The sequence below is a fragment of the Sceloporus undulatus genome, chromosome 5 (genome assembly GCF_019175285.1).
Source record: "Sceloporus undulatus isolate JIND9_A2432 ecotype Alabama chromosome 5, SceUnd_v1.1, whole genome shotgun sequence".
Lineage (NCBI taxonomy): Eukaryota > Metazoa > Chordata > Lepidosauria > Squamata > Phrynosomatidae > Sceloporus > Sceloporus undulatus.
This window is the reverse complement of record NC_056526.1, coordinates 90,688,442-90,704,355: the sequence shown is the minus strand read 5'-3', so window position 1 is coordinate 90,704,355 and position 15,914 is coordinate 90,688,442. Positions and strand designations below refer to the sequence as shown.

The 15,914-nt window shown below is 41.5% G+C and overlaps 1 protein-coding gene across 1 annotated transcript in view; it reads left to right on the top strand.

Annotated features, from left to right (window-relative positions):
• The window catches only part of SLC34A2 (solute carrier family 34 member 2), a 34,233-nt gene that overhangs the window by 7,670 nt on the left and 10,649 nt on the right, over positions 1–15,914 (top strand). Inside the window, 4 exon segments of the mRNA XM_042470627.1 lie at positions 5,641–5,769; positions 10,484–10,627; positions 12,853–12,964; positions 15,889–15,914. The exon segment at positions 15,889–15,914 is cut by the window's right edge and continues 8 nt beyond it. Of these exon segments, the coding sequence (XP_042326561.1) occupies positions 5,641–5,769; positions 10,484–10,627; positions 12,853–12,964; positions 15,889–15,914 (411 nt within the window).

The window sequence follows — 15,914 nt, the reverse complement described above, 5'->3', positions numbered from 1 at the left end:
TTTTCTACCATCTTCAGTTAATGTATGGCCTTTCAATAATTAATGTTAGTTCCCATTAACATGGACCACTGGTTGTGCTGGTCAGGGCTAAGGGGAATGGCCCAATAACATGAAGGTCACCACTGGGAAAAGCTGTGCTTGAATGTTATCTTTCTGAAGAAAGAGGCACAAATATCCAGCTGGGATGTTTTTGAAAAACATGTTATCTGAATCTTTGTACCTTTATTTTTTGATTGATAGTGTGCTGTCTGATTGTTTGATTTTAAGGTAGATTATTGGCAATGTAGCAAAAATGGCAAATCAGATTAATGTCTAACTGGGATATTAAATGTTAGACTAGTAAATCAGTAAACATATTTCTCATGAGTCAAGAAGCAGGGAAGTTCCCTTGAATTTTATCTAAATTCCCTTTACTTCAACATTATATTGAAGGTTGTGCAAATGCTAACAACCAGCTTCTAGAAGTTCCTTACATCTCTTATCTTTTTTTTGGGGGGGAGGGGAATTAGAGTTTGGTGAGGGGATGGGCGATGGTGCTGTATTAGGTGGAGCTCCTATAGAAGTAGTGTGGGGCATGGGGAGATATATAGCGGTAGGAGTGTGGAGAATCATCGGAAAGGAAGGCGAGATCGATGCGTAATATCTATCTCTCCTTCCATTCACTCTCCTAGCCGAAGAGGCCTGTGGGTCAGTCTAACTGTACCACAAACCCTGTCTCTGCTCCTGTGCAATGCCAAGTCAGTAAGAAGTAAGACCCACATCATCTTCGAACTGATAGAGGATAAGAGTTGTGACCTGGCTTGCATTACTGAGACCTGGCTTGGGCCTGAGAGTGAAGCAGTGTGGGCACAGGCCCTCCCAGACGGGTACTCAGTTAAGGACCAGTGCAGGCTAAGTGGGGGGGGAGGGGGGGTGTTGCCTTGATTCATAAGAACACCCTTTCCTTGACCAGGAACCATCTCCATCAGACTGTGTACATCTAGTGTATTTACCTTACCCTGAAGGCTTGGGACAGTTTAGGGATGCTGTTGGTCTACAGGCCACCCCGTGCACTAACAGATTCCCTGGCCGAGCTGTTACAGCTGGTCTCGGAGTTGATGTTGGAGTCCCCCAGGCTTCTTGTCCTCGGGGACCTCAGCATCCCTCTCGAGGCCAGTCATGGTCCTACTGGTGCAGCTTGGGAGTTCATGGCTACCATGACAGCCATGGGCCTGTCCCAACTGGTCTCAGGGCCCACGCATTCAGCTGATAATACACTCGATGTCCTTTTCTGTTCAGATATGGATTCTCTGTGGGCGGAAGTTACTAACATCTCCGCCTTGTCATGGACGGATCACTTCCTGGTCAAGGCTAATACCAAGGCATCTACCCAGATCCCCCCCGGGGGTGGCGGACCTATTAGAATGGTCCGCCCTCGAAGGCTGATGGAACCCAAAAGGTTCCAAGAAGCCCTAGAAGGGTATATGGTTGGAACTGACGGCGATTCTGTTGATGCCCTGACTAACACCTGGGATACAGATCTCTCCAGGGCTATACACAGTATCGCTCCCAAGCGTCCTTTCCGGCCTGCTTCCAACAAAAAGCCCTGGTATACGGAAGATCTCAGGGCAAGGAAGCGGGCTGCGCAACGACTAGAGCGCAACTGGCGAAGATATCATCTCTTAGCTGACAAGGCACTCTTAAAGTCTCATTTGAAGGCCTACGGAGTGGCAATAGATGCAGCGAAGAACTCGTTCTTTGCTGCACGTATTGCATCCGCAGAGTCGTGTCCGGCAGAGCTGTTCAGGGTTGTGAGGGAGCTCACTCAACTCCCCCCCACCCTGAACCCTATTTTGGAACCATCTAAGGCCTGCTATGACGAGTTTAACAACTTCTTCGCGGATAAAATCTCTCGGATAAGAGCTAATCTCGACGCCAGTATTAGTTCAGATCCTAGAGTAGAGGCATCCAGAGCTTCTGTGGACTTGGTTATACTGGATTAATTTGAGTCTGTTAGTACTGAGGATGTGGACAAGATCCTTCGGAGCGTTAAGAAGACGACTTGTTCTCTTGATCCCTGCCCTTTATGGTTAACAGCTCAAGGGGGAGCGGTTGTTACAGAGATGTTACACCGCATCATTAATTCATTAGGGAAGGGCAGTTTACATCTACTCTGAAGACGGCCATAGTAAAACCTTTGTTGAAAAAGCCCTCCCTAGACCCCCTAATTCGGAACAATTATCGGCCTGTCTCGGTGTTACCATTTCTGGGGAAGGTGATCGAGAGGGCAGTTGCCTTCCAGCTCCAGGGGATCTTGGAGGAGACTGATTTTCTGGACCCATTTCAAACTGGCTTCCGGGCGGGCTATGGAGTTGAGACGGCCATGGTCGCCTTAGTCAATGACCTCCGTCTAGGCATGGACAGGGGTAGCGTGTCCCTGTTAGTGCTCTTGGACATCTCAGCGGCCTTCGATACCATCGACCATAGTATCCTTCTGGATCGCCTGAGGGAGTTGGGTATCGGGGGCACTGCTTTGCAGTGGTTCCGTTCCTACCTCTCGGGTAGATTCCAGATGGTGGAGCTGGGGGACTCTCGCTCCGACAAGAGGGCCCTTACATCTGGGGTCCCTCAAGGAGCGATTTTGTCCCCCATGCTATTCAACATTTACATGAAGCCGCTGGGAGAGATCATCCGGAGATACGGGGCGCAGTGTTATCAGTACGCTGATGACACCCAAATAGTCTTCTCTGTGTCTCCAACTGATGCAGTGACTAAGGATGGCATCTCTCCTCTAAATGCCTGCTTGGATTCAGTCATGGGCTGGATGAGGGAAAATAGACTCAGTTTGAATCCAGAGAAAACGGAACTACTGGTGATAGGTTCTCCTGGTCCGGGGAAAGAAATTGTTCCACCTGTCCTGAATGGGGTCATGCTCCCTGTGAAGGACTCTGTTCGCAGCCTGGGGGTGCTCCTGGACTCATCGCTCCACCACACATCTCAGGTGGATGCGACGGTCAGGAGCACCTGTTTTCAGCTTCAGCTGATATGCCAGCTGCGTCCCTACCTGGGCCAGGCTGACCTTGAAACCGTGGTACATGCTCTGGTAACCTCTCGTTTGGACTTCTGTAACATGCTCTACATGGGGCAACCCTTGTACCAAACTCGGAAGCTACAATTGGTGCAGAACATGGCTGCTAGACTGGTCACTGGATGCTCCAGGGCCAGTCATATAACACCTGTATTGAAAGACCTCCATTGGCTGCCCATTCGCTTCCGAGCACAATACAGTACAAGGTGTTGGTTATTACCTATAAAGCCTTAAATGGCTTGGGCCCAGGGTACTTGGAGGACTGCCTCTCCCCGTACAATCCGCCCCGCACTCTCAGGTTGGGTGGGAAACATCTTTTGTCTATTCCAAGTGCTCATTATAGTGCAACACAGAGGGCATTTTCAATCTCAGCCCCCAGATTATGGAATACCCTGCCCGACGAGCTCCGCACAGCCTCATCCCTTGATGGATTTAAGAGGATGCTAAAAACTTTCCTTTTCCGTCAAGCTTTCCCCCCTATGAGTTGATGTTTTATTATCTGTTTTTAGATTGCTATTTGATGTTTTAACGCTGTTTTTTGCTGTTTTTATACTGTCTTTTAACGTGTACACCGCTATGATCTTGAAAAAGGAATAGCGGTATATAAGAATAAAGTATTATTATTATTATTATTATTATTATTATTATTATTATTATCTTCCTGATTTGTAGGTGAATGTATACATTTATTTTTATTCACTTATTTATCACAGGTCTTATTTTCTCCAGAGGGTTCAGACTGGCTTGTATGGGGGTGAGGTGGTTTATCTTCTGGGCATCTTACAGGGCAGAACTGCTTTAATGGTAGAACAGTGGCTTGTATTGTCAGATCATTCTCTTAGGGATCAAAAAGATGAGCCAAATGAAGCATATTTTGGCCACTTTGGAGGTGTATTGATTACACAACGCACGTCTCCAAATCAACCAGAAGCTACACTGAAGCCATGCTCTGGTCTTTAGAACTGGAGCCAAATGGAGACGGGATAGTCTGACTCCTGCTAGGAGTGAGCCATGTGGACAGAGGGGTTCCAACCCACTTTCTGCTGGAGTGGGCCCATGCCGCTCTTTTGTGCCTGTGTGTTCCATCCCCTAGTCAAATGCCCACTTTATCTTAAAGAGGCTTTTTGTTTTGTAAATTGGATGTAAGGGCACTGTTGTAGGTAAATATGTGAAGTTAGAAAAGACTGCCGATTTAGGCTTATTGATGGGAAGCATGGAAGGCACTTTCCTTGCTCCCACAACTATGAAAACATAGAATGAAACTTCTTGAAACTTTACAGCAGCAGACTTTACAAGATAGTTGAGTGTATTGATTTACACTGATATTTGCCACATTTATGTGTAACACTTGAACGTGAGAGATTCGTCATCTAAATCAGTGATGGTGAACCTTTTAGAGGACAAGTGCCCAAACTGCAACCCAAAATCACTTATTTATTGCAAAGTGCCGTGTCCCTCTGGCTTTCTAGTAAGAAACTCTGGCAAACTCTGTGCTGGGGCAACTGCAGACCTGGCCACAGAGACAGCTCTGGGTGCTACCTCTGGCATGTGTGCCATTAGTTCGCCATCACTGATCTAAATGCTCATAACATGACCTATGAAGCCATGACTGCAGCTCACAGATATGTGGGATGTCCACTAAATGTTTGGAGACATGCAATTCCCAGTCATGCTATATAATTGGTGATCAAACTGTGGGACAGTTATGAAGCATAGCCTCCATGTGCTTGCAACCTCTGTACTGCACTGCTTCTTGCCTAGGAAGCTAAACGTAAAACGTGCCCAAAACATAGAGAGCCTCAGAGTTTAGACAATTTATGGGACACTCAGAATTTGGAATAATAGCTGGGTCAGTGGAAGATGTAGTCTAAAAACATAACTTTTGCAAGATCTTGGTAGACTTGCCTGAAAGGTTGATTGCCACTGATTTGTGTTTATAGTGACAAATATGAATGGAATACTGTTGTGCAGGGACATCACCAAGGAGTGTGGGCTGAACAGATGACACCCTAAGGGGAAATGACACCACTGCTCCCCAAATCTTTTTCCTTAGGCAGAAATTGGCTGTCATGTTCACCTACATCCCTTTAAAATCTGAAGAGATGGTGTGAATGGAGGGAGGCTCGGTGAGAAGAGAAAGGAGAGAGCATTAGAGAGAACAGTTAACAATTAGCTAATATTCCAAACCTTTTAAGTTTTTGTTATAATAACTCCCTCCCCCTTTGATAAAAGGAATACTGATTATCTTTCTAATCTGAACATTATGAGAACTGTAAATGAAAAATGGGAAATTGCATTAACTATTATCCTCTCATTTTGCCTTCCCATTAAATACACTGCATTCAGTAGGCCCCCAAATGGTACTCTTTTAAAATATTATTGGTCTTTTAAAACATCATTAAAATGTATGGCTATAGTTAACTTTTAATAAAGGGAACATTCCTTCTGGTTTATTATCTGCAGAACTCAAACATTGACCTTGACTTCACCAACATGTTGGAAACTGATGCAATGTTCAATATAAGCTATGTATTTACTGTTTTATACATCAACACCTGTTTTCTGTTTTACAGAAATGGATGGAAAGAGCAAAATACGCTGTGTCTTTAAAAGTTTTGGCAAGTTTATACTTTTACTTGGCTTGCTGTACTTTTTTGTGTGCTCTTTGGATGTGCTCAGCTCAGCGTTCCAGTTAGTAGGAGGTAAGACAAAAATTTTAAAATATCACGCTTAGGTAAAAGGTCTTTAGATAATTCTATAGAAAGGTACTTAGATCTTGCATCTCAAGAGGAATATTTGTCTTCAAAAAGATCAAAGAGGAAAGCAATTGTAACTGAGAAGGCGAAAAGAGCCATGCTGGATAATACTGAAAGCCTATTTAATCCAATGCTCTGTTCCCAGAGACTGATCAGAAACCTGCAAGCAGGACATGAGTGCAAAAGTACCTTCCTGCTTGTGTTCCCCTGAAATGCACCAGATCCTGTGTGATCTTGGAAACTAAGCAGGTCAGCGCTGGTTTGTACTTGGATTAGAGACCACCAATGAATCCTAGATGTGGTAGGCTCTTCTTTGCCTAAGAAAACCCTATGAAATTCATGGGGTGGCCATAAGTCAACACATTTTGCATACACACACTGACATCCTACATCTTCACCATAAACCGTATCCCCCACTTCTCCTGCTACTTTTCGTATCTTAGCTGACACTTCCCAAAGCATCTTGTCCTGCTTTAAAAAAAGGTAGCAGGTGGTATTGCAACTGTTTATTCATTAAAGTAACTGAAGACTTTTTAAACCCAACTGTTTTGTTCCAAGAAGAGGGCAGGCTGTTATTCTTTAACTTGGTAATGAGGGAATATTAACAAGAGGTGAAGAGCTGTAAAATGATTGTCTTTATTACCTTTTCTGTAAGTACTTTAGATGTAAAAAACTTTAATTTACAAGTTTGGGTGTAAGAGTCCGTCTGGCTGGAAATGAAAATCATTGCCGAAATGAAAAGGGCTGCCAAGTGAGTTTTAGTTCCATGGCTACTCCTGATTCTAACTCTATTTCCAAGCATATGTTTGTATTCTTATTTTATTTATTTGATTGGAAGGATTTAAACCCTTCCCTTTAGCCAAAAAACCTTCTAGAGCAGTTTATTAATAGTTAATTTGACAGTACTTGCCCCCAGGCATACCGTCTAAATAAGAAAAGGCACAGAAGGGGAAACCAATAGGGAAGAAAGTGGCAGGCAAGCTAAGTTCAGCAACAGCTAAGTTCTGGCATGATAGAGGTACACCTGGCTGCTTTCCTTCTCCCTCAGGGGCCAGAGCACTATGCTTTTTTTCCCATGGAGCACAGGCTGATGTTTCATCCCTTTTTAGTTTTACAATAGGCAAGTGAGGATGTGTAGGCTGAGTTACCCAATGCAAGTTACCCAATGGCCTTTTGACTTCTCAAACACAAATACACTGCTTTTTTGTATTCTACTTCATGCCCTATTTAGGACTGTTTTCTTACTTGATGCCAGATATGCAGTTGCTCATCTGATGCAAGCCAATTTATTGGACTCCTAGGTGCATGAAAGTCACTTAAAAATCAGCAGTCACAGTCATGCAAACATCAATAAATGCAGCAGTGTGTAATTTTTAATTTTGGGGGGGAGAAAGAGAGAACCAAATTCAAATTATTAACCTTAGATTTTCAAACATACTGTGGGAGGGAAGTACTGAAGGCAGTAATTGCCAAATGGTGTGCCATGGTATACTAGAAGAGTTAATCAGCTGGCCAACTAAAGGTTTCTCTGAGCCAGCACACTGCTTGAGTGAGTCACAGCTTTGTCCTCACCTTCTTCCTGATGTACTTATTAAGGGTGGCTGAATATTAGCTGTTTCTGATCCATGTCAGTTTTACCTATGCATCTATGGGGCTCAACAAATGGCCCCAAAGGAGCAACTTCCCACCACCCCTTTCAGTGCCGGATCGGGGCTGTGGCAACTGCACGCCACACCCCAATCTGTGGCTCTAAAAAGAACTACAAAATGCTGCCCTTGCTGCTATTGTGGCTTTTTTGGTGTTTCTTTGGCACAGTGTGTATAAAAGCTACTCCAAAGGTGCCGTGATGCCCCCACCATGTAGTCGGGTGCATGGCATGATGCCGGTAACTTGGCAGAGTCAGGGTGTGCAGTGTGCAGTCACCATGCCCCCACTCCACCCCGATGCCGGTGTTTCTAACTGGTCTGTTTTGCCCCTATGTTCTTTCCTAGGTCCATTCTATCCTGTTTCCTATGACAATCTGTGTTTTGAAAATAATACATTGTATCACAATGTACCCCTTTGTGTCCACATTTACCCTAAAATAATGTATTTTGTACATAGTTTAAGTCACCTATGAGCTGAGGACTATATGGCAGAATTTAACACAGTGCAAAAACTGAAGGATAAGGGCATTCCTGATCACACATTAGTGCAAGAATTGTGAATGAGTCTAGTTTGCTCAAATACAGGCTGAACAATCTGGCCAAAGATGGCGAGTGTACATTGGGCAGATTGGGAGGATGACGAGTCAGCAGAATTAACTGCCCACACTTGTGGCTGCTTATTACATCTCTCTGTGTGTCACTCCCAGCTCAGTGATTCAGAGAGAACAGGGTGGACTAGTTTGAGCAATTCTTACCCACACACCTGCTAAAAGTAAACTTTTAAATGTAAACTCTAGAGTGAAATACTAACAGTTTTAATTAGGAAAAAAGTATATGTTAACTTATCATATACAGTATTTGAGAGAAAATGCTTTATACATTTGTTGTTGTTGTTGTTAATCACCCTCGAATCAATCTGACCCATGGCGACACTGTAGATGAGACATCACCAACTTTCTTTGTCCTCTACTGCCCTGCTCAGTTTCTGCAAATTCATACCCATGACCTCTTTTACAGAGTCCATCCATCTAGCATCCATCTTGCATGTGGCTTCCTCTCTTTCTGCTTCCCCTCATCTTTCCTAGCATTATTGTTTTTTCCAATGAGCTGTGCCTTCTCATGACGTGGCCAAAGTACACCAGCCTCGGTTTAGTCATCTTGGCTTCCAGAGAGATTTCTGGTTTGATCTGTTCTAGGATCCTTTTGTTTGTTCTTTTGGCTGTCCATGGTGTCCTTAGCACTCTTCTCCAGCATTGCATCTCAAAGGAGTTTATTTTCTTCCTATCTGCTTTCTTAATTGTCCAGCTCTCACATGCATACATGGTAATAGGAAATACAATGGCGTGTATGTTTCTAATTTTTGTGCTCAGTTGTATATCTTCATTTTAGGATTTCTTCTAGTTCTTTCATAGCTGCCCTCCCCATTCTTAGTTCCTTTATGATTTCTTGACTGTAGTCTTCTCTTTGATCAATGTTTCATCTTAGGTATGAGAACACTTTTAGTATTTCTATTTCCTCATTGTCTAGGTTGAATTTATGTAAATTCTCTGTGGTCATTATTTTTATTTTCTTTATGTTCAACAATAATGTCTCTGCACTTTCTTTCTTGATTTTTCATAGTAGTTGTTCCAGGTCTGTGATGTTTTCTGCTAGTAGTATTGTGTCATCTGCATACCTTAGATTGTTGATGTTCTCTCCTCCTATTTTCACTCCTCCTCCTTCTGTGTCCACTCCTGCTTTTCATACAATATGTTCTGCATACAAGTTGAACAGATAGAGTGAAAGGATGCAACCTTGCCTGACCTTGTAATATATACATTACAAACTTATAATATTTGTTACTTGTACAGAATCCTAGAATTATTCTGTAAATTGTAATTTGTTGATAATTCAGTTGAAATCTGTGGAAGGATTCAACAAAATGATCAACAAACTACAATTTCTGCATACAGTTTTTCTAAACAAATAAATTATTTCTGAATAAATCCCAAGGCTTAGGAAATATCCCCCTTTTCTGCTATCGCCAAAGCACTTTTTTATTTCCCTTTAAATCAGAGTTGGAGAAACAGTTTTCTTTCAAATGTTGTTGGCCGACAAGCCATGTCATCTTTATTTTAGGATACGCTGTCTGAGGCTGATGAAAGTTGGAGGCCAACAACAGCCAGGGGTTTCCTGTGCCTGTCTTATAGTGTTGCTTAGGATATAGCTACTTTAGGAGTAATTTTTTCCATGTTCCCTATTGAATCAGAAAAGAATCCGTGGCCTTATATATCAATCTTTCCTTTGAGGTGGACTTTTCATAGCCCCCACCTATTTGAACCCATCCCCTGAGAACTTTACTGATACCTCTTCTGACAATACAGACAACAAACAGAAAGAACTATTGGGACCTAAGGGGAAGATTGGATAAAGAAGTGACTAAATTTTATATCTTGACTAGAAATATGCTTGTGGGTTTTTTTAAAATCAAAATTACAGTGGTACCCCGGGATACGAATTACCCAGCTTACGAATTTTTCGGGATACGAAAACAAAATGCTGCTTGTTTGTAAAGTAGAAAATTTTCTTATGAATAAGTTTCTTTAATCGAGTAAAAGTATGCAACAATGTTAAAGGATATGTATGGTTTTTACCTTTTTCCATAACCCATAATGCTTTCAGAAAAATGAGAACAATGCCTCTCACTGTGTCTCTGTTTATATAGTAGTACCTGGGCCAGTTAGTGTTGGTCTTGCTTTGTTCTCAACTTCGTAGTGTTGCTAATAGCAGTTTCTACTTTTCCTCATAGAAATGAATTCCAAGCATACTTCTGTATAAGAGCTAGTATATAATGAGCCATGCACTGTGTGACCCTTTGGAGGGGAAATTAAAACTTCTTGTTTGCCTAAAGGGAATTTTTAAACAAAATCAAGGGTGCTACTGTTTGCACAGCCCTGTCCTGTATTTCGTTGCTTAGAGACAAAAGCATTACCTTTTTCTTTTTTTAAAAAAAAGGACCCCTTCTCTTTTCCCAGGTAAAGCAGCAGGCGACATTTTCAAAGATGGTTCTGTGTTGTCAAATCCTGTTGCCGGCCTAGTGATTGGTGTTCTGGTGACGGTAATGGTGCAGAGCTCTAGCACCTCTTCATCTATCATAGTCAGCATGGTGTCCTCTTCATGTAAGTTAACTGTGAAATGTGCAATGGATTTTGGTCTTATATAAATCATGTTCAAAGCTGCATACACAAATGTGGGGGATAAAGAAGGTATATTGGAAGGACTGCATAATATGGGCACCTAATATGGGGAATGAGAAGGGAAATTCTTCCTGGAGTGGCTTTTCACATCATTGCAGCGACAAGGAAAGGCACTGCTGGTTGTATTTTGCCCTTCTGTGCATCTAGTAGTCACAGGAGACCTCACAGTTGGGACTTTGCATCCCTAATTGGGAAATGATTCCTAGAAGCAATGCTTTGACAAGAGCCAAGGCCATTCTCCAGTTATGCAGCTCATATTCCAACCATATCATCTAGGGAAAAAGGGAATGTGTCAGTGATTTATAATACTCAGTAATAGTAATAGTAACTACTTGGAAGCTTGCATTTAGAGTAATGACCAAAATACTCTCAAAATTTAATTCTACTATGACCCTCTTTTATTCATCTCTCAGTCATCTGCATTCCCATATCTACTCCCACTTTGTCTAGGATTGGCATAAAAACATTGCCCACACAGTTTGATTAAAAGTACATTGTTTTTATGTCTTCAAGTCGTTTCCAACTTATGGTGACCTTAAGGAGAACCTATCAAGGGATTTTCTTGGCATGTTTCTTCAGGGGAGATTTGCCATTGCCATCCTCTGAGGCTAAGAGAGTATGACTTGCCCAAGGTCACCCAGAGGGTTTACATGACCAAGCTGGGATTCAAACCCAGGTCAATAGTGAATGAATGAATTGAATGAATGAATGGCTCAATAGTGAAGTCGAAGGCTTTCATGGTCGGCATCCATAGTTTTTTGTGGGTTTTTCGGGCTATGTGGCCATGTTCTAGAAGTGTTTCCTCCTGACGTTTCACCAGCATCTGTGGCTGGCATCTTCACAGAAGGTCAATAGATTCACAGTCCAACGCTGAAACCACTACATCATGCTTTAGTGCATCATATTAGTAAGAGTGTTGAACTGTGACTCTGGTGATCAGGATTCAATTCCCTGCTCAAGCATAAAACTCCATTGGGTGATCTTGGGCAAGTCACACTTTCTCAGACTTAGAGGATGCCAATGGCAAACCCGTTCTGAAGAAAACTGCCATGAAAACCCTAAGGTTCACCTTAGTGTCAACATAAGTAAAAAAAATGACTTGGAGGCAAACAACAACAAACAAAATTAGTAAGGTCGGCGAGTTGCTTGTTTGGTACATTAAACATGTAGATTAAAAAACCATAATCATTTGAATAATCCTTGCTAGCTTTAGAAGTAACTGTGGAAGTTGTGGCAATGGTACCACCAAAGATATATGCAAGAATCTCAAGTTAGTGGGATTCGATCTCATTAAGTGTGTACACTGCTGAGACCTTGACACCTTTAAGTAACAGTCAGTCATGGCACCTTCACCAAATTGTTGTGCTTTATAGTCACTTTAGTGGATGATCTTATCTATGGGATTGCCTTCTTCCATATAATCCGCCTTGCACACTTAGGTCCTCTGGGAAAAATCTATTGCAGCCAGCAAAAACTAAGCTGGCTGCAGTTACCCAGAGGACCTTCTCTTCTGCTGCTCCCAAGTTATGGAATGGCCTGCTGGAGGAGACCCACCATATTACCAATCTTGACAGCTTTAAAAAGGAGGTCAAGATGGATCTCTTCCAACAGGCCTTCCCAAATTAGCGGCCCAGTCGCCCTCACTGACTACCTTGTCTTGTCCGTTTTAATAATTTTAATGGTTTTGTTTTATTGTTATTGTTTATCATTATGGTTATGGTGGGTGGACAGGTTTTTGGGACATTGTATTTTATTGTGTTTTAATGTTGTTAGCCCCCTTGATCTTAATGGAGAGGCAGGGTATTATCATCATCATCATCATCATCATCATCATCATCATCATCATCATCATATTTGAGACATATCCTGACCATGCTTCCGTTCATGAAGTCTTCTGACATCTTTTTCCATAACCTACTTCTGCAGAATTTATGTGGAGTAGCAGAACAACAATGGAAAAAAGAAAGACTCCATGTAGTAACAAATCATTTTCTTTTTTACTAAGCTGGTTAAGCTTTCTATTCTGATTGTACATGAAATCCAGATCCCAAAGATGGCACCAGATCCTAATGGATTCATTATAATGTAAGTGTCATCATTCATAGTCCTTTCAATTTTTCAGTTTCTGTTTCTTTCTTATTTTGCAGTATTAAGTGTTCAGCATGGTATTCCGATCATAATGGGAGCTAATATTGGTACATCAGTCACAAACACCATTGTGGCACTCATGCAAGCCGGAGATAGGAATGAATTTAGAAGGTAAGCCATAATCACAAAACAGATGTGCTTACATAGGAAGAACATCAACAGACAAAAAGGAGGGAAGGAAGGAAGGAAAAGGAAAGACAAAATTACAAAGAACTCTGTATAAGTGGAATAAACTGGAACAACAGTGCAATAAACCAATGAAGAAAAAAATGGACAATTGATATAGTAAGCGTGTAATAACAGGCCTTCTAGAACAGGCTGGCCTTTTCGCCTTTGTACTCCTCCTTTCTTCGCTTACCTCTTGGTCGAACAAAGGGAGATGTGCCAAAAATAATAGTATTGTGTTGATATTCCATGAGTTTTCCTACAGTTTTATAGTATCTGTCCTGTGTGAGATGAAAATGAAATAGCTGTGAGATAATGAAGTGAAATCACAGCTCTTCTCATTTTGACTGAGTAAGAATGTAGTAAGAATGTTAAGCATAGTTATCATGAATAATTACTTGGCAATCCTGTGGTTTGCTTCTCCATGTCTCATTATCTTTGTTGTTTAGCCATATGCTGTTGTGAAAAGCACAAAGCACCCATAGATATACAAAAACATGACTAAAACCGCATTTGAATGGCTCCAAAGTGGTTACCTTTAATCTCTCAAAACAGTAATAATTCTTAACCTAGTTTCCTCTGTTAAGAACTGTGTAGTCTCTGAAACTAACCCTCTGTTTTCACTTAAACTTCAGGACATGTGTATAACCAAAACAAATGTTATCACCTTGTTTTTGATTCTGAACTTGATCTGTTTTAGGAACCAAAGGCACAGATTATGAATTATGATACTTTAGCTAAAAACTAATCTGGAGTGGTAGCTGTCAAGCTTTTCTCTGAGGGGGTCCTGGCATCATAAGTGGTGGAATAGTTCCTTTAAAAGCTTCTTGTTCACCACTCTTAATCTTCTCCTGGAATGTGGCTTACATAGAACTACAGAGAAGCTGGTGACCTGCATGACATAAGAGTGCTCTCTACAGCAGTCCTCAGAATTCCTTCACGATGTGTAGGCAGTGGTGGGCAAAGTGTGGCCTATGGGCTGCATGTGGCTCCCAGGGCCATTTTTGTGGCCCCTGGGACTCCCACATGCCCTAAAGTGATTTCTAGGGTCTGCAGAGAGCATTTCCATCATGTCTGGATGCCCCCTATGAAAATGTTATTAAGGCTACGAAGACACCAAAATGTGGCGAGAACACTTTCATGTCCCCTAGATGGAATGGGTGGGTGTTGGATTTTGGTATAGTTGGGGTCCAGCTATCTCTGGAGTCCTGGGCAGATAAATGCTGTCCCTTAGCCTTCCACAGATGCTGACCCTGGTGTGGCAGATACATATGAATTCCTTGGCAGAAAAACCAATTAGGATAATGGTTCTCCAAAGCATAGTAAAACAGAATACCAAATTTCAGATATGGCAAGTGTTCAAAAATAACAAGGAATTCTTGCACATGTCTCTTCATCAGGTAGAGCTAAAATTGATATTCGTCTTGTCAAGTCAAATCAAGACTCTTCTATTCTATTTAGCAATAGGGCACACACTGAAATGGAGCTTTGGCTCTATCACAGTAGTACACATTAAAATGAATCACCTGCGCAGTTAACAGACACCTAATTCAGACATTTCTTCCAACTCTTTTTCTCACTACCATCACCAAAAGTGTGGCATATAACTTCCATTTGATAACAAATTACAAATAATATAAGATACAGGTGAGACTTTTAATAGTGACAAATGATGCAACGATTGTTTCTGTTATACAGTTGGTACTTCAGGACATAATGCAAAAATTCCACTGAAACAGCATCTGTAGCCCACAGAAATATAATTATATATTCCATATAGGTAAGCAGAGGGTATATGTTGAAATTTCAACTCTATAAAAGCTTATTTGAATGACCTACATGTCACTAGTACATAATGGCTTGAATCTACTCTTAATCTCAATGAAAGCAGGTTTGTTTACTTAAATATTGACTCATCATTCAGCAATTAATTCAATGGCCAATGTATTTGAATGGCTCCCTTTGGACCAATTCTGTTAGTGGTTTTGTAATATACGCAGCTTTTTTATGTTCAGCTATTAAAAATGATACAGGCTAGCTACTGTATCATCTTTCCCATTTGCTGGCCATTTCTTTATTGTGTACATTACTAAATTGCAGCTAAATTATTAGTTGATGTTTCTTCTGTGTGAATGAATTGCTAGGAGAAAGTTTCATGCTAGCTGGATGTTACTTGAGTATGTTAACGAAAAGAACTGGAGAAGAGCAGAATGTGTGTGTGTTTATGTGTACCTGGTGCCACTTGCACATTGCAAAATAATAGGAAATGCATCACTAAAGAGAACAAAAGAGGAAGAGATTTGTATAAAGTGTGCCCATGATAATTTTTATCAATTTATAATTAATTATATAATTTAAAATATTAATAGAGTACATCTTATGATGGCAAGAAAGCCTGCGACCAGTTAGCATTTGAGCTCACCTGGTCAATCTTTTGTCCAGGTATTTCCTGTTGCAGTTTGGAAGAGACAAAAAGAGAGGGAGCAAGCAATGAACTAACTTAAAATGATTCAAGGTGCAGAGTTTATCTCAGGATCTGTCTGGTAGGAGTACCAGCTGTTTCCTTCTGCTTATGTTCTATTTGTATTGCAGCAGATATTACAAAATCACTAGAGTGTAGTCTCTCTCCAGTTGAAAGCCAAGAGTAGTGAGTAGTGTTATCCCAGAACATCTCACCATTTCAGGAAGGCTCAACAGTAAGATGTCTGAGCATCTTGCCTCTCTATTACTGGTCTTAATGTATCATGAGAAAGACTGTGCCAGCATGAAATGCATCAAGACATGGGTCCTTCCTGTTGAAGTCACTTTAATTTATCTCATTGCTGAACTCTCTTTGATTATGAGGGTTTACTGTTTTGGTTTTTCTGCAGGGCCTTTGCTGGAGCTACAGTCCATG